The following is a 20,408-nucleotide window of genomic DNA, read 5'->3' on the forward strand; positions in this document are numbered from 1 at the left end:
ACACGCACCGCTATATAGAATTCATAATCCCTTGGAATTCCCCACGTACATCATAGTCGCATATGCATTCTTATTCTAGTTCTTCTTCTCCGCACATACCACCGCCACCGCCACTAACACTAACGCTAACCATCTCGCATTACTCCTACCATTTTCCCAACCTTTCATAACCCTAACTGGAACGCGATTCTATTATTAATAATAAAAAATAACAATAATCCCTCCGTTTAACTTGTTGTAATAACCGTACACCTTCTTCTTCTGCTTTTGTTCTCTTTATTAATTTAATTTCTGTTTGTGTGGGAATTGAAAGGAAAGCAGACAGGGAAAGAAGAGAAGAGAAAATGAAGAGACGAAGAGGTGATAAAAATGTATTTAAAGGAGATGATACAGAAAGTGAGATCGATAGCATTTAAAAAAGAAGATTAATTGACAGTAAATACTAATATGCTATGCTTATTATTTCTACGGCACGAGACAGTTAAAACTTCAGATATTGATCAACAGAAATAACAGATCATATAACAATATACGAACCGAAATGACGATTATGTACAACAATAACTTTCAACGAAATTGAATTTTAAAATCGTGCTTTTGTACTCTTAAGAGTACCTCATATGAAAAGATTTTTAAGTATATTATTGTACTCTTGAAGTATATGTATATCAGTATTCCAATTCTCATGTTTATTGAGATTTATATTAAATAATTCACATGATTTAGACGAAATGATAAATAGGGTCGTGAATATGCAATTCATTACGCTGCATACTACTAGTTACTTCTAATTTTGATTAAATTTGTCATGGATGAATAATCTTTGTATTAGATTATTTCATATTTTATGTGGTCATTAATAAAACCAATGAAATGTAATTCTATAATAAGTTGTAAGCATTAAATATAATTGATATCATTTGATTTGAACTTTTATTTAAATATTTATTTTTAATATACATTAAATTAATAAAAATTTATTTAATGTAATACTAATAGAAAATAATTTTGTGAAAATTTAATTTTTTTTATTGTAGACAAAAAGGAAATTACATTTTTTTTTTCTAAAAATTAAAAAGTTGTTGAATATTAATTAAACTTTTAAGCTGTAAATATAAAGTTTGGTTCAACCTCTACAAAACTTATTTCATAGCTACAAGTATAGTCTCTCTTTTGTGTCTTTTTAGCAATGGTGTCAGGGATTTTTGTAGTAAGTGTCATAGTTTCTATCAAATAAAAAGTTAATCTGCAACTGAAAGGGTACTTGGAATAAACAATATAGCAATCAAGTAAACCGTACATTTGAAAATTTTTCCAACATATTATTGTTGACATTTGACACTAACCTAAACAAATAAAAGCCAAAACTAGCGGTAGACAATGTTTGCATTAATTAATTTAGAGTAATATCCCAAATAGGTCCCTAAAGAATTCACGTTCGGACATATTTGTCTCCAACCAAATTTAACTAAGATTTTGTCCTTGACTTTCTGACTTATACACCAGATACGTCCCACGCCAGGTTGACCCAGTCAGAATTAACGTTGACGTCCTACGTGGAGGTAACCTGGCTGACGTGTCCGGTTAAGTGGGACATGTCACTTCCAGGATAATTTGGTCCCCATTCAAGCTGGACAAAACGACGTCGTATTGGAGCAAAGGAGAACGACGTCGTTTTATAAGGGACAAACACATCCCGCGATGGAGGGCTGTGCAACTAAACGACGCCGTTTTATTTGTGAAGCCAATTTGATATACAATTCTTTTTATATTCAACCGTTTGGTGAAATTACTCCATACCCCATTAGTTCTGCTAGGTTTTACGAAGAAAACCCTTCCATACCTCCATCAACATTGTCCATATGCATTGCTCTGTCCATACTCATTTGTCTGCTTGATCGTGAAAATGGTTGTGAAGGGGTCGTGAAGGCTGTTGGTTCCACACCCAATTGATCAAGGTTAGTGAAAAGTATTTTTTACTTGATTGTTTTTGAATTTCTGATTTTGGTTACATGCATTGTTGTGGATAGTTGTAGTGATTAGTGATATTGGATAAAATAGGAAATGAGTTGTACTTCTTTATTTGTTGGCATTTAGATGTACGAAGATGTGGTCTCGGTGTTTCATCATGGTGAAAGCTTTGTTCGAGATAACAAAGGTGTCTTGGTGTACATTAATGGGAACGTAAAAAGGTTTCCCCCAATGGATGTTGACCTCATTTGCTTCTTTGACTTGAAGAAACTTTTTCTGGACTTAGGATACCATGATTACAAAGCTATGTATTGGTATGATCCCACATCTGAAACCCTGGAGTCTGGTCTACACCCTATTCATGGAGATAAAGAAATCAGAGCCTTGCAAAAGAATAAGATACAGAATGAGGATACGGATGAATTTTACATATATTTTGACCATCCGGTATCGGAAGGGGTGGAGGAGATATTATCTGATACTGATGAGGATGCTGCGGATTAGTTGTTGAGGACGCTGTGTTGGACAATGATGCAGACATTGAGAGTAGTTCAAGTGATGATGATGGGTATGAATCTACAGAATATGAGCCATATAAGCCCCCACCCTCAGGCTATGGCTTTTCTGTCTGAGAAGAATTGAAGCATATAATTTCAAGAAGAAAGATGAATAGAAACAAGGAGATGAAAACCAAGAAAGGACTTAGGGTTTCTGAGTAAAGAAGAAAAAGGCAAATGGAGATTATGAAAAATATGTATTACACACCTCTCTATTTTAAAACAAGGACTTCCTATTTATACAAGACTCATACTAACAGAGTCTTACTTTTCTATCTTGACCTACACTAGTATTATTACCCAAATTTTTCTTAGTGTACACTATATCATTTATATCCCCCCTCAAACTTATGATTGGTCTTGGGACCACTCTAAGTTTGTACTTGAGCTTATCAAAGGTTGCTGCTGATAAGGGTTTAGTCAATATATCAGCATCTGCTCTTGACCTGGGATATGGACCACATGTAGTTCATTGCTTTTGATCTTGTCTCGAATAAATTGTATATCAAGTTGGAAGTGCTTTGTTTTGTCATGTAACACTGGATTGGAAGCAAGCATTACAGTGCTTAAGTTGTCACAAAAAATTGTTGGAGATATCTGAAGTTGAACTTTCAATTCGAGCAACAAGTTCTTGATCCAAACTGTCTCTGCTACACATGCTACAGGACTTCGAAATTCAGCCTCTGTCGAGCTCCTACTGACAATGATTTGCTTCCTACAACACCAAGACACAAGATTAGAACCTAAAAAAATGCAAAACCCAGTAACTGACCTGCGGTCTTCAAGGTCTGATGCCCAATCAGCATCAGCGAACCCATACAATCTGAAGTCTGTATTTTTATGAAAGAGTAATCCTTGTTGCTTAGTGCCTCGAAGATATCGAAGAACTCTTTTTAGAGCCTTCCAATGTGCAAGCAAGGGTTTATGCATAAACTGGCTAAGCTTGCTCACAGCGAATGAAACGTCTGGTCTAGTAATTGTGAGATAATGAAGACTTCCAACAACAGATCTATATAGTCTTGGATCCTCAAATTCTTCCGAACCTGTAGTCAACAGCTGAAGAGATGATATCATGGGAGTTGGCATTGCACTTGCCTCTCCCATGTTTAATTTTGAGAGTAAATCATTCACATATTTTGTTTGAGATAAATGAATATGTCCTGCAATAGTTCTTCTAACTTCAACACCTAGAAAATAACTCAATTCACCTAGATCCTTTAATGAGAAAACTGTATTTAAGGTTTTAATCATCAAGTCAACTTGAGTTGAATCACTCCCTGTAATAATGATGTCATCTACATAGCATAGAAGATATATGACATGATTGGAAGTGTATTTCAAAAACAAAGAGGTATCTGATTTTGCAGCGGTAAAGCCAAATGTTTCTAGAGTTTTGTTCAACTTTAGGAACCATTCTCGTGGTGCTTGCTTCAGACCATATAGGGAACGATTTAGTTTACACACTAAGGTTTCAGAATTGACTTCAAAACCCTTGGGCTGCTGCATATAAATAAGTTGAGATAAATCTCCATTCAAGAAAGCGTTATTAAAATCAAATTATCGAATAACCCAACCTTTGGATAAGGCTAAGCTTAGCACAATTCTCACAGTAGTAGGCCTAATCATTGGACTAAAAACCTGGTCAAAATCAAAACCTTCACTTTGTCCAAAGCCTTGTGCAACTAATCGTGCTTTGTATTTTTGCACAGATCCATCAGGATTCTTTTTAGTGGTGAAAATCCATTTAGAGCCTATGATTTTAGCATGAGGTGGTGGCAACACTAGGTTCCAGGTATTAGTTCTCATAAGGGCATTATATTCTTCTTTCATAGCCTCATACCAATGTGGTATAGTAAGAGCACTAGCTACAGTTTTTGGTGGTCTGTCTTCAGATTTCTCATCACTATGTTTAGTTAAAAAAATTTTGGGTTTAGAGTTGCCTGTCTTCGATCTGGTTTTCATAGGGTGGACATTAGTGTTTGGTGAAATGGGAGGATTTTGTGGTACACTATGACTGTGTTGTGAACTATCACAGGGTAACTGCCTCTCTATAGTAGAACCAGGAATAGGGGTTTCATGGTGCAGAATTGAAGGAGAAACTTGATTAGACTGAGAAATTTCTATATTAGGGCTAATGTTAGCACTATTACTTGACTTATGAAGAGTGGAATTATGGGAGGGCTGATCATGAAAGATTGTTTGTGTAGGCAAACCTGCATATGCTGGTATAGTAGGAATAGTCTGAAAAGAACTTTGATTAAGAAAATTATTATTATTAGATGAATTGACAAATAATTCTTTATATGGAAATATAGATTCATCAAAGGCAACATGTCTACTAATAAATACCTTACCAGTGGGTGACAAGCACCTATAACCTTTGTGATTGGCTGCATATCCCAGAAAAAGACACTTGTGAGATCTATAATCAAACTTATGTCTGTTATAGGGTCTCAGCAGTGGATAACATGTGCTGCCAAAAATTCTCAAATGTTGATAATCAGGAATCTGATGAAATAACAATTCATATGGTGTCTTACCTTGGAGAACAGGAGTGGGTAATCTATTGATTAAATATGTTGCAGTAATTACTGCTTCATCCCAAAAGGTAAGGGGAAGGGAAGCTGTAGAAAGCATTGCCAAAGCTGTTTCTATAACATGGCGATGCTTTCTCTCAGCCCTGCCATTTTGTTCATGTGTATGAGGACATGAATATCTATGATATATGCCATGTTTAAGTATAAATTCTTTAAAACTATTGGAGCTATACTCTCCTCCATGATCAGTTTGTAACTCCTTCAATTTATGTCCTGTTAAATTTTCAATAAGAGTCTTATATTGTAAAAATGCAGTATATACCTGAGATTTAGATTGTAATAGATATAGACAAGTGTACCTACTATATGCATCAACAAATATAACATAGTACCTAAAGCCAAGATGAGATATAATAGGAGCTGTGCCCCAAGCATCATAATATACTAATTGAAGGGGTGCAGTATAAGTAGTAGTAGAATCAGAAAAGGGCATCTTGTGTAATTTCGCATAAACACAGTTTTCACACAACGAATTATCAGAAGTTGAATTAAAGGAGTCAATTGTATTCGGAGTAATAATATTGCATTTATTTAAGACTGTGTGTACAGTTTGTTTGGCAGCATGTCCCAGCCTCTTGTGCCACAATTCAAAAGAAGAACATGTAATAGCTAGAACTCTAGGTACAAAATTTAAAGGAGAAAAATGAGGAACAGCAACATTAACGAATTTGTAGATTCCTCCTCTACGAAATCCTTGCATGAGAACCTTCTTGGAGAACTGACATTTAACAAAGCAAACAAAGGCATGAAATTCAAAGAAAACATTGTTATCTTGAGCGAATTTAGAAACACTGATTAAATTTTTTGTGATCTGTGGTGTGTGAATTAACTTTTGTAATTGGAACCATCTATTTGAGTCTTGTGCATAAAGAATTGAATTTCCATAATGTTTGATAGACAAACCTGATCCATCACCTACAAGAACCTGATCTGGCCAGAATATTCTGTGCTGGTAAGTAGGTTGGAGTGATTTGGGGTGACATGGTGAGATGCACCTGTATCTGGGTACCAAGAAGTGTCTGCCACTGATGAGGAACAGCCATATATGCCTCAGGATGATGAAAGGATGCTGTAGGTGGTGGTGGCGTGGTGGATAGCACTGGTGGTTGTGTTGATTGTGCAGAGGATGAAGGAAAATGGGATTGAGGTCTGTAAAGGGGTGCAGTGGGATTTGAGGGAGGAGGAATTTGTTGATCAAATCTATGATAGCAATGCCAAGCAATATGACCCGTACGACCACAAACTTGGCATTGTGGTCGAGAATTTGAATTAAAGAACCTGCCTCCTCGAGAGAACCTACCTCCTCTGCCTCGTCGTCCTCCAAAACCCCTTCCTTGATTGATGGAAGGTAAAAAATTGCCTTGTGTCAAATGAGCCTGTGCCATTAGACTATCTGAATTTTGAAACTTATCTACCATATCATCATGAGTCATAATGAGAGTTTCAACTTCACTTAACGAGTACATTTCCGATTTTGCATTCACAGTAAAGATTAGCATTTGATAATCAGAATTCAGGCCTTCAAGAAGTGCTTCAATATGCTCTGCTGATGTAAGAGGGCTTCCTAAAGCCGCAAGAGAGTCGGCAACATGTTTGATTTTGAACACATAATCAAAGGCAGATAATCCATGTTTCTTGATGAGTTTCAATTGTGCCTTCAATTGTTTGATTTTGTACAGGGTTGATTTAGCAAAGTATTCTTCAATCTTTTTCCAGATTTGAAAACTAAAGGCACTACCTACCATTTTATTTTTGAAATTCGGATCAATTGATGCAAGCATCCATGACATGAGGTTGGAATCATCTTGCCTCCACTGCTTGTAGTGACCATATTCTTTTCCAGCAATTCGATCTTCGTCAGAAAGGTATTGAGGAGGAATTTTCTCTGGTAAAAGATGATCTTGTAAATCTTGCCCATAAATGGTAGCCACAGCTTGTTGTAACCAAGTCTTGTGATTATTTTCGCCAAGTTTATCTCCAATCGGGGTGAGTAGTCGTTGATTCAAGAAGGATGCAGTAGGAATAGATGTGATGACATTTTGGGGGTTGTTGTTACTGTTGACAGAGTTGGAATTGGAAGGTGATTCAGCCATTGAAGAGAAAAAACCTAGGCTCTAGATACCATCTGAGAAGAATTGAAGCATATAATTTCAAGAAGAAAGATAAATAGAAATAAGGAGATGAAAACCAAGAAAGGACTTAGGGTTTCTGAGTAAAGAAGAAAAAGGCAAATGGAGATTATGAAAAATATGTATTACACACCTCTCTATTTTAAAACAAGGACTTCCTATTTATACAAGACTCATACTAACAGAGTCTTACTTTTCTATCTTGACCTACACTAGTATTATTACCCAAATTTTCCTTAGTGTACACTATATTATTATATTCTGATTCAAGTGAATATGAGGAGTGTACAAAAAAAAATGGCAGAACGAAAGGGAGAAAAGGTGATAAGGGAAAGAAAAAAACTACAGAGAAAGCTACAAAGCCAAATGTCAATGTTACCAAAGTTGCCAAGGCTAAGACTCAAGGTAAAAGGGCAGGGTATAAGAAAGATGGATGTGTTGTAAGAGGTGGAAGTGGGCCTGATGTGAGGAAGAAGAGTGAAGCTGGGCCAAGTGCCGTTGGACCTGACAGTGTTGAACCAAGCCCAGATGACAATAGTGGGCCTAATGAGGGTAATGGGATTGAACTTAAGAAACCTTCAACTTTTGCAGAGGAGATTGGAGTGGAGCCAAGGGATGAATCATACATAGATTTTGAGTATGAATCACAGGCCTTCTTGACTCCTCCAGACTCAAGTGATAAAGGGGGTTAAGGATTTAATTGGCCTCAATATGATCCAAATGCAGAATTTGGGGAACTTCAATTTCAGTTGAAGATGGAGTTTGAGACTTTAGACCAGTTCAAAATGGCTCTAAAGGACTATACTATAGCTGAAGGCAGAAGAATATTTTATATCAAGAATGATAAGAGGAGGGTGAGGGCATCATGTGTTCATGGAGGATTTATGGCTAGAAAGGAGATAAAGAAGGAGAAGGCCAAAGCAAGACTAAAAGCTAAGAGAGAAGCTAAGGCAAAGGAGGATGGATCAAATGGAGGCGAAGAGGAGAATGCAGCTGATGACATTACAGCTAAAGCTAATTCTACTGAAGCTAACCCTAAACCGGTGGCTGATGTTGTTGTAAATGATGGAGTTCAGGGTGACCAAGATCAAAATGCTAGCAAGACAGGGTCTGAGGCAGTAGGTGATAAAGAACAACATGAGAAGAATGATTGTCCTTGGATTATCTACTGTGCTAGGAACTCTAGGTCCAGGGGCTACCAGATTAAAACCTTTAATCCCGTGCATACTTGTGGGAGAGAGTTTGGAAGCAATATGGCATATCAAAATTGGGTTGCAGAAAAGTTATAAAAAGACTTCTAAGTCAGCCAAGGCTAACCCATGCAGAGGCCTGGGATCATATAAAAATTGATTATAATGTGATAATTAGTGAGAAGATGTTGTATAGGGGTTTGAAGATGGCAAGAGAGAAGTATGTTGGTAATGAGAGGGCTCAATATGGAAAGCTTAGAGACTACCTACAAGAACTACAAAGAAGCAATCATGGTTCAACTGCTCTGTTAGCAATGGAGCCTATTCCCCTACCACCAGTCAGACTGCATCTGGAATGTTCAAATTCATCCCAACACCGGGATTGAACCAATATAAGAAGAAATGACCCTTTTAAGAATTAGTGTGCAACTTATTATAAACACCATGTTTTGCTATGTTGGACAAAATAGAACTTCTTTGTTTGGTTTGTTTTGGTTTACTCTGTGTTAAAGACCATAGACCTTCTGTTTAGTTTGGTTTCCTTTTGGTGTATGTTGAAGGAAACAGACCTTCTGTTGTTTCATTTGATTTATGTTGCTATTGAACCAAAATACTTGTGTGGTTACAATGTTTTGAATATCAATTAAGTCACCCTTTTGATATATGGCTGAAACAACCCAAAAGCAATGTATTTCTTTTATTCTATTTGACCACAATTAATTAAATCAATTTAATGCATACCCATCTAATATCCGTCTAACCAAAAATACACATTTCAATACAATAACTTGATAATTAACATACAATCCAGTTTGTCTACACAGCCACCACAAAGATACAAAACAACCACACCTACCAATGCACCAACTATTACACCCCTAAGAAAATCAAAACCAGTATGCTTCTTCACACATTGGTTATCCTCATCTTTCTTCCACAACAGATCCTCCAATTGCTTCATTTTCTCATCCAGGCCATCGTTCAAGCTTACAACACCTTCATCACCCGCACAAGTGTCCACAGAAGCCAATCTATGTCCTTCGACTACACCATCCATCGCATACCCAAAAATCTCATCAAACCATGCAAAAAAATCACAAAAACTTTGCTTTTCTTGCAATCACAATAACAAAATGGCAAATAATTTTACAGACCCATGGCAATTATCACACATGCCACATCAAAAACACTCTCCAGTACCTTGAAATGGGGACAACCAAAAACCAACCTATTCGGGTTTTCTGGCGCGCGACCTACATAACACAACATATGTTCTGCACTTGCACTTAGAATGTTCTCCTTTTCTCAGTCGACCTCTTCCGAATCCAATCGTCGCATTGTCAACACTCAACTCACCACTAATACTTCTTCCACATCATCTCTGACTTGCAATTGACGTCGTCCCTCCACTAGCCATCATCAACTACACAGCTTTCACCCCACAAAGCTGCAAGAGTTCAATGTGATACCTAATTTTAAATTGGCTTCACAAATAAAATGGCGTCGTTTAGTTGCACAGCCCATTGCGGGGACGTATTTGTCTCCTACAAAACGACGTCGTTCTCCTCTTCTCCAATATGATTTCGTTTTGTCCAGCTTGGATGGGGACCAAACTGTCCTGGAATTGACACGTCCCACTTAACCGGACACGTCGGCCAGGTTACCTCCACGTAGGACGTCAACGTTAGTCTTGACCGGGTCAACCTGGCGTGGGGACGTATCTGGTGTATAAGTTAGAAAGTCAGAGACAAAATTTTAGTTAAATTCTATTGGGGACAAATCTGTCCAAACGTAAATTTTTTGGGGACCTATTTGGGGTATTACTCTAAGAATGGATAAAAAAAATTTATGTCATTTAAGTTTATTGTATTATAATATGTTATGCAAAAATATAAATCTAAACTCTTGTAAAATGAGAATTACAATTGGTAGACAATAGATAAAAAATGACATTTGCAGTGAAAGAGTAAGTATGCGTCATTTGCGTTAATTAATTTTAAAATGGATAAAAAAATTGGTGTAATTCAAGTTTATTGTATTATAATATGTTATGCAAAAATATAAATCTAAACCTTCACAAACCTATAAAAGGCAAATTACCATTGGTAGACAACAGATAAAAAAAATGACATTTGCAGTGGAAGAATAGGTATGCATTGAAACGTGTCATCATGTTGTTGCTTTGACCGCGTTTTCTCTTGGAACCACCAAAATGCAACTTGCATTTTTGGGTTGCAGACAAAATCCAACCTAGGTTTTGCGAACATATTATGGTAGGCTAGCAGGACTTTGTTGATTAGAAAACTTAATTGATTAGAAACTTACAATGAGATCACTGCAGCCGCACTAACAACAATCGGGTTCATTCACATTTTGTGAATAGACAAAGTAAAAGGACACTCTACACTATTGTCTACTCTAGTAGAACGATGGAGGCCTGAAACTCATGCGTTTCACCTTCCGGTTAGCAAAGTCACTATCACTCTAGACGATGTGCTACATATTTTTGGCTTGCCAATTAATAGGGACCTCGTGACGGACAAATCAGACAATAGTCATTCGTTCTTGGTAGAGAACTGCATGGCAATTTTGGACAGGCAACCTCGTCCGCACGATCACACATTGGGGAAGGTAAACCTAGCATGGGTTTGGCAATGTAGAGATACCGAACCATTAAACACCCAAGAATCTATCGAGCGGTATGTTCGGGCTCACATATTCTACTTGCTCGGAACTGTGGTGTTTCCTGACAAATCGACCAATTCGGTTAACTCAAAATTCTTACCTCTTCTTCGACACTTCTATCATATTCCTAACTACAGTTGGGGACAGCTTGTCTAGCACATCTATACAGGTCGTTGTGTCGTGCATAACGATACAACTGTAAGGAGATGGATGACCCATTGATATTGCTGTTTGTTTGGGCATGGGAGCGTATATCATGGATAGCACCTGTTCTCCGCTATCAACTACCAGTTGTTGGTGTACTAGTTGGTCAACAGTAATGGTTATATTTTTCATATGCGATTTCATCCTTTTTTATATTTTGAAAATTGATTATAACCAATGTCAAATGATTTAGGTGGAGTCATTGGCGCCGATTAAGAAATTGTGTGTAAAAATTTGCGACACAATTTAGACACAGTTAGATGATAGGCTGTGAACGACGTACTTGCTATTGATTTCTTTTCATATTATTTATATTTAATAATTTAACTGATTATTGTCTTCTTTATTATTGTGCAGTTTATATGGCGGCCATACGTCGGATTTGATGTTTTTGAGGACCTACAAATACAGTTGTAGATGTGCTCTACAAAGTGCCTGTTGGTGTCGTTCAAGTGTATTGAATGGCACCCAACAGATCAAGTGATGTGCTAGTCGGGCTTCCACAACCTCCGCCAGACAATGCATTCCAGATTGGAAAAGCGTACTGCAAGCGGTTGACCGGAACACAGTGCCATGACTGGATGGAAAGGAACAGTTATTGGGTCGATATGGGGAACCAGCGCTTCCATCAACTACAAATAGGAGATGAAACTGATGACTTTCATCCTTCTCCAATGTACTATGATTGGTACACAAGAACATATCGTGATCACCTAAGGTTGTCAGGGAGAGTTCTGCAGGCAGACCCCACGGCGAATCAATCAAAGCCACTGTCGCCATCCGGACAACATCAGTTTCCGGTTTATCCACCTCTCCCACCACAACATCCGTGATCTGCGGATTTCGTAGGTCGACAAAAGCCTCTTACTTCTGAATTGTCTGTTGACCAAAGGTCTGTCGATACTCGAGCTAGTGACTTTGCAATGGACCCACCAGAACGGAAACATCACTTGCATATGGTCGACCCACCGCAAACGTCCGAACCCCGTGTACAACATTGTTTGATTTGAACGAGTGTGCGCAGCTAAAGAAGGAGTTCGGAGAAGATGATATCCATTACAACGATGGGCAGGGTGGTCAACTGATTGGCTAGGACATCAATGCTTTCAGGATTTACGGTGATGGTGGAGCGAGCGCCAGGATACGAGTGCTTCTGGTATTTATGAAGGTAGTGGAGCGACGAGTGCTTCTGGTATTTATGAAGGTAGTGGAGCGAATGGCCAGGATGTGGATACTTGTGAAGGTCATTCATATTTTTTATGGATAGAAACTGTTCCACCAAAAAAATACACGCCATCTCCGTTTCAGAATATGCCGAAGAAAGGGAAGAAGTTTGTGGGGCACAAAAATTGGGAAAGAAATAGACTGCTAGAGTTTCTTATTTGTATTTAGTTCTTTTTGTGTTGTAGTTGGTCCTTTTTTTTTATTGCATGTTGTACTTGGTTTCTCTTTTTTTTTTTTTTTTTTTTTTGGCATTTTCTATTTCTTTTTGCTATGTCTAATATTTATTTTTCTTTTACGTTGTGTTTTTTTCTATTTATTTTTGTTGTCTTGTATTTACTTTTCTACAAATAAAAATAAATACATGAAAGATTGCACATGAACAAACATTTTTTTTATGAAACCTTACAAAGAATATGAATTTGTGCTAATTTGTCCAAAAAATTCATTTGGTAGAGTTCTAGTTACAAAGGAAAATTAGCTACGGCCACAGCCTTGAATGCTTGCAGAAACTAGTCAAATTGATTTCATACAATAAGGTAAATAATAAACTATAGGATGAAAATCAAATCAGAGACAATCAATGAAAATTAGGAGCTATATTAACCCGAAGAAAATTTTAGGACAGAAAGAAAGATTACTAGAGTCGTATTTCAGTTATTACCATAGTTGGAGGATCTTGGTGTCAGCAGTGGCATCATTGTCAATCACCACGGCACCACCTGGTTGTCGCATCCTCCTCCTCGTCGCCGCGTAAACCCTGTACTCTTCTGCTACATCCTCGTCGAGATCATTGTTCTGAGTCAGGGCACCCTTCATTCTCTTTAGCACCACAATTTGGTGATGCTGGCTCACTTCTTTAAGAAAGTTTTCAAGCCTGTTGCCAGAGGTCTTCCATGGCATATAACACTGGCACGCATGGGCAGAGTAGGGTTCCACCACCGCCTCACGCTGGAATTGAGCAGAGGAGCACGTTGAAATTATGAAAAACTTTTATAGACAAATCCTTACTTTTTAAGAAGTATTGAACCAGTTTACTCTCAGCCATTGATTTAGATAAGCTCACAAGCATTATGATTTAGATTAATCAGACAGTCAAAATCGATTATTAAGGTCTCAACATTTTTAATTACAATATAATTCTTACATCAAAAACAACGACAAACAATGATGACAACAAAAGTAGCAGCAGCAATAGCAACATAGATGGTAACAACAATAACAAGAACAATAATCTATATCTAGACATCTATATATATAATATATAACAGAGATGTCTTTTTTATTATTATATGAACACATCCATATGACATCAAGTAAGGATTTCAACTGCTTTATTTCATTTTTCAACTTTTATAGTTAAAATTTCTCGAGTCCAATTTCATAGCTTAGTTCCTTTTGCTTTGGCCCCTTTCTTATATAAGCAATCAGCATGAGTCTTCTGTTATGAGTGTGTGATGTTCAAGAATTACTCTTCAATTGGCACTAAAATCTTTTTGAATTACTTTATTTTACTCTTATGGCAATCCCTTGGATATAGTTTGCACTACTTGATGATAATTCCTGCACAAGTGTCAAAGTTTATAACCACATAGACTTTTCCACAGCAATGCCTTAAGCTTGTGATATATCTAATTCTGTCAGAAACTAAAAATTTGGTTTTTTTCATTAATGAGTTCATTTATTTCTTTCTTTTAAAGTATTCAAATTCAAGAGCGCCTCAGCCTACTCAATAACTACACAATATAGCAAGTGAAAAGCATAACCTATATGATTTTCGCTAAAAATAAAACTTATGAAAGATGAGCAAATGACTCATAGATGATAAATATTGGAAAAACACAAATAGTTCAACAAATGACCCTATTTAATGTCATAGAAGGTTCAGTCTTAAGAAGAAAGTGACAACTTAAACCTGGTTTCACTTCAATCTTAAAAATGAGGACCAAAGGAGTAGAAACTCCTTACATTCAGGAGGGCATATTAATAAAAATAATAGTGGCTAATGCAAAGGTACAACACACAGATCAATTTTAACTGTTAAATAGTAAGTTCTTATTGAGAATATAAGAAAGACTTAATATAAGATCAATTAATTTGTACTGTCCAATACAGTAGCAAATCTAACACTTTCGGTTCAGGATGGGGAGGATTTTCCATTTTTACCCTAGATAAGCACACACTTAGCAGTAAAAACTAAATAGAATAAACAATATATCCAGAATAAAATGAAAAAAGATACTTCAAATGCTAATAACTTGAAACTAAAAAATATAATGATATAATCTAAACACCTAGCAGTAAATATAATAATTAATAACACAATCAAAAGGGAACTCAGCTGAGACAACAATATACAGAATTATTTCAAATATCAAATGCAGGGGGAAATGCTCTAAATGTTAACTGTGTAGTATTTCATTTATCAAAACCCATCTTATAATCAAAGGGATTGGCAAGCGTTCTTAATAGCTAAGCCTTATATGTCTTATTTCTTACCAATACTTTTTGTATATAAGCAAGGAATGGATGGCTTACCTCTTTTCTATATTCCCTTCTAATCTAATAAAATTTCATTTTTCTATGAATAAATAAATTAACTTGTCCTATAAAGACAAAAATCTCTTATTTAAAGGCAGCAGTTTTGAACCATTCACTAATTTATTCATATTAGAAATCAGTCTCACAAGAAGGATTAAAAATGTGACCTTTCCCCATAATGGTGCAATATCGCCGATAAAACGGCCATGTATCAACAGAATATCAGAGTCCCGCATAATTACAGCTGTTGGTTTTTTCGTGGCATTCCCACCCTCTTCTTTCCCTTATCTCTGTCCAGTTCCTTCCACACTTTGCCAAAAATTCATTCAATAGTCCCCATGTCGACTTTCTGTACAACAATCATCAAACACATGTGGCATACATGGTGGACCAAAAGGAAACAAATTATGACCAAAAACATGGTTGAATAGAACAAGCACAACAAGGGTCATCGTAAACAACCATTTAATTTAGAAGTAGCAGCTCATAGCAACACCAAACATGGGATGAAATTTATAAAAGAAAACAGAGACAACATTCATTATTAGTAGAAAACAGGAGATCACTTTTTAACAAAAATTTACGATAAATGAATCACTTAAAGCATTGAGAGATTTAGAAAACAACAAGAAGTGAATTCAATCAATTCAAAGCTACAAACTATGTTAAATGCAATAAAGTAGAAGGCACATTACCCCGAATATTCTCTTCAAACTCATCTGACAACCATTTTGCAAGAGTTAGCACGGGACACTCACTTTCAGTTTGGGAACACTAGAAACCATCACCATAATGAAAGATTTACCTAATGCGTGCCCAAAGGACAATCATTAAGGTTTTAAAGTTATCAATGTATTGAGTTTCAAAGGATTCCACTATCAAAGATCTTAATGGGTGCCCTTAGGGGACACAATAGCAAAACCTTAAAAAATAGTGATTATAATATGTTAAACCATTATAACAGTCAGAACATTAAAGCATATATATGCATAAACTGAAATAATTGATACCAAAGAAATCAACGAATGAATATCATGGAATTCCATACTTATAGGATGAGCTCAGGCTTGGATGCTGAACAAATTAACAGAACAAAGCTAAGCAGATAATAAAGGAGGATTGCTGTTCTGAAACTTCAGCAAAACAGTACGATCAAAACAGATGATGATAACATTAAAAGAAGGTTCAAATTGAATTCTCAGTAAATCAAACTACAATCTCAAAACGAAAAAAGATTTTTCAATGACAAATTATTGGAATTCAGGCAGCAGACCGTGAGACCACTTAACTGTTGAACATCAGTATTCAGATATTACAATAATAAGGATATCAACCAGTATTATGAAAATCAGGAAAATTGATACTCCAACCATTCCAAAATATCTAATACTTTGGAATTTTTGGTACATTTAATATTTAATGTATTGGATACAATTCATGTCTAAATACATTGAGTAATCAATGAACCAAATTCCAAAGTGATAGATATTTTGGAGCAGAGGGAATATGTGAATACAGAAAACCGAAATTTACAGGAATAATCTATCACACCAGTTCAATACCCTAAATCTTAGATAAAAGAGAGTAACGTAGTCTTACCTTTTCAATGAAATGCAGAGACTTCCGAAACCTTTCCCTCAAAATGAGGGAACCGATGCAATCCCATTACATTGATATTTTTTATAAATGATGAAATAATATTAATAAAGGATAGATAAAAAAAAATCAATAAAGATAAAAGAATAACAATAAAAACTCGAGCACAAGTCACAGCTACAGAAAAAAAGGTTTTAATTAAGACAAAAAAGGGTTAACCCTTGAAGGTCTTCATTTTTACAAACTCAATTTTACATCATCCAACAAATCCAGTCAATAAACTAATCTACAACAGAGTGAGTTCTTGTGGGTTTTCCATAGATTGTTTAAGAATAAGCTCAGCTCTCCGCTTCTTATCATCCCTCTCGTCATCTCTACCAGCCAAGGCCGCTGTTTGTGAAGCATCCTTCTTCTGATTCCTCATATCCAAGGACTCGTGGATAAGCTTTTTTCCAGCCCTGAACTTGAAATAAACAGTAGGTCTCACAGCTGGAAGAACTGTTCTCCCTTGCATCCCCTCATCTTCACACAAAACACCACTACTCCTCATCATCTCAATTGCAGGAGCAAATGCCTCCAACACAGAAACATGATTTGCAATCATATCAACATCATCAGAAAGCTTCCCCGGCAAGGGAACTGGAGAAACATCTTTATTATCCACAGGAGCCTTAAGGTAAGGGTTCTTATCAACCCCTTCACCTTCTCCTTGTCTAAGTGAAGCACCACCACCACTCGGCACAACCACATTAGAAGTTGTATTGCGTGTTTCTACTGAACCACTACACAACAACAACCTCTTCTGCAAGCTCAACAACGACCTCTCAGCCTTTCTACGTTGCCTGGCCTGTTCAACCTTGTCTTCCCGGGGATCACAAGTCCTCTCATCCCACATAGGCGTGTGAATATAAGTGTGAGGGTCCGGCAATGCCGGCAACCAAGGTGGTATATGCTTAGAAGGCGGTGCCTCCCCCATTTGCAAGAAACTAGGGATAACTTTCCGCTGCCGAATCACTGGAAAATTCGGTATTGGCTGAGCAAAAGGAACCTCATCACCGCAATTCACAAACCTCATAAGATCCCTAACAGTTCCTGAACCTAAAAGGCATTGACTTTGACCAGAACCTATGAAACCCTTGACCTGTTCTAAATCCTCTAACCCTAGAATCAAATCAAAGACACTACATTGCGATCTACCAGCAAGGTTAGCATAAAATTCAGCTATTTTCCCCAAGTCAATAAGGTACCTAATTGTGACATCGGAAAGTGCTTCGATGGCGGAATTCTTGACGCCATTAAACCCTGCAGATTCGCAAATCTGTGCCACAGCTATTCGAGAAACCGCACGCCCAAACTCGTCAGATGAAGCTCTTCCTGCAACTCCTCCATGGTCGATGGTCCGTCGATTAGGGTTTCCATTAGTGGAATAAGTGAACCCCATGATCACGGATAATTTGGTTAAAAGAACATCCTCATAGTGAAACTGGAAATAATAATAATAATAATAAAATAAATAAAATAAAAGTTAGATGAGTGGTGAAATAAGGGGTGTTCGCGGTGCGGTTTGGTTCGGTTTTTTAGAGAAAAGTCATCCGATCCAATAGTTTAATTAATTAAACTGCGGTTCGGTTTGGTTCGGTTTTTTTATTCAGACCATCTAAACCAAACCAAACCAATTAAAATCGGTTTGATTTGGTTCGGTTTTTTCGGTTTTTTCAATCAATTCAAAGAAAAGCCTGCCATACTATTTCACAAAATTATAACATTAAAATCATATAACACAAATATGCAATAACTAACAAAAATATTGATTCAATGGAATTCAACGACAAAAGAAATTAAAATAAATAAAACTCAGAATCACAATTTCACAAATATGTCAAGGAATTCCTAAATGTAGTAAAACAAATGAACTAACTCTATTAAATGACACAAAATAACACAAGACTAACAGAAGTGTCATTGCATTATGTAAGAAAATAACACATCTAAAGGTATATTACAAACAATAAAATTCTAGTTCATAAAGAAAATAACACATCTAAAGGTATATTACAGAAGTGTCATTGCATTATGTAAAAAAATGCAGGCAATACATAAATACATTGTGCCCACCTAGTTCTCTTGAAACTAAAAGCCGCAACCCAGACATGTGTAGAAAGACCAATTACCTTAGACAATTGCACCTTTTGTTCATCAATTATATTGATTCCAAGTTCTCTTCTTATATCCTGCCAAAGACCAATACCAGATAATGAACAACAAATACTAGGAATCAACAACAATGAACAAATAATTAAAAAAATAGAAGCAGAAACACAACAAAATAAAATTACTAGCATTCAGCAACAATGAACAATGAACAACAATCAGCAACAATGAACAAATAATGAACAACAATGAACAACAATCAGCAACAATGAACAAATAGATTGAGCAGAAATTGAATACAAATAAATCACAAAATCAACTCAAAACAAGAAAAAATAAATTAAACCCAGCAGCTCATAATCACATAATCAGAATTATTAATAAATTAAATCACAAAATCAACTCAAAACAAACAACTAAAATTAACAAAATCAGTAAAAAGCACAGTAACTCCTCAGTATTATTAACAAAATTTCAAAACAAGCAAAATAAGTGCAGAAAACCAAAAATCAATTCAGAATCACATAATCATAGAATCAGAGAATCACAGAATTTGAACTAAGCAAAACAAGCAAATTTGAACCCAGCAACTCAGAAGCACAGAATCAATCAGAGTTATTAAGAAGAAAATAACAAAACCCTAAACAAATCCAGCAACTCAGAATCGCAGAAATTATAATTAACAAAATCAAACCCTAACTATTTCATAATTATAAACCCAATATGTCTAATTAGCTTCAGATACATAGAAGGAGAGAAAATCAAACCTGAAGTCAAGTGGATGGGAAGGAGGAAGAGCACTGGAAGAGGACCAACCGGTGGCTGCTGTGTTGTGGGTGGGAGATTGAGAAGTGCTGTGTTGTCGGTGCCTGGGTGGCCAGAAACACTGCTACGCCTGGGTGCGAGGGTGGTGCTGGGGCTGGGTCTTCGTGGTGCTCTGTCCGCGAAGAGGTTCGGCGGCGTTGGGAGGAAGGGTCTCTCGCGGCGCTGGGAGGTGCTGCAACGTGAGTTCGCCGCCGGCCTCGAGACTCAAGAATGAGGTTTCACTTTCGAGGGGGGAACGGTGCAGACTGTGAGGGCCTGAGGGGAGAGCGCGACTGTGAGAGGAGATCGCCAGGTTTCACTTCCGATTGGGGTAAGGGGGAACGGTCACGCTGGGAGACTGGGAGTGGGAGGCGTGGGGTTAGGTCACGCAGCTGAATAGGGAATTGGGGGTGGGGGGGGGGGTGGGGTGAGGTTATTTCAGGGTTTTTTAACCTCACCGGTTCAGTCGGTTCGGTTCAGTTGAGGTTTTTATGGTCAGAACCGAAAACCGAACCGAACCGTAAAAACTGCAAAACATATTTTTTGGTTTGTTCGGTTTTCGGTTTTTTGGTTCGGTTGATCGGTTTAGTTTGGTCTGGATCGGTTTTGAACACCCCTAGGTGAAACCATAGAGTTTGGGTTTCGGGTTTGTAATAAGGGGGTCTGGGACCGAGTGGAGAAGTGAGGAATTTCAGGGGGAGAAGATGGTTTGGAGCGCGTGCTGGCTTTGACTGCGATACAGAGAATAGATGAGTTCAAAAT

The 20,408-nt window shown here is 37.0% G+C and overlaps 1 protein-coding gene across 1 annotated transcript; it reads right to left on the minus strand.

Annotated features, from left to right (window-relative positions):
- Positions 1-16,869: 16,869 nt before the first annotated feature.
- Positions 16,870-20,058, minus strand: LOC107613329 (transcription initiation factor TFIID subunit 8-like). Its single transcript, XM_088497316.1, has 3 exons — positions 19,610-20,058; positions 18,863-18,922; positions 16,870-18,174 (listed from the first exon to the last, which is right to left on the minus strand). The coding sequence occupies exon 3, from the start codon at positions 18,130-18,132 to the stop codon at positions 16,978-16,980; it is 1,155 nt and encodes a 384-aa protein (XP_088353442.1). The 5' UTR covers positions 18,133-18,174; positions 18,863-18,922; positions 19,610-20,058; the 3' UTR covers positions 16,870-16,977.
- Between the last annotated feature and the right edge of the window lie 350 nt (positions 20,059-20,408).

The sequence above is a fragment of the Arachis ipaensis genome, chromosome B8 (genome assembly GCF_059453495.1).
Source record: "Arachis ipaensis isolate K30076 ecotype BB chromosome B8, ASM5945349v1, whole genome shotgun sequence".
In the NCBI taxonomy this organism is placed as follows: Eukaryota; Viridiplantae; Streptophyta; class Magnoliopsida; order Fabales; family Fabaceae; genus Arachis; species Arachis ipaensis.

What these genes read in the sequence shown, in the direction of transcription:
- LOC107613329 (XM_088497316.1), bottom strand. Translation starts at nt 18,132, where the DNA reads ATGGGGTTCACTTATTCCACTAATGGAAACCCTAATCGACGGACCATC.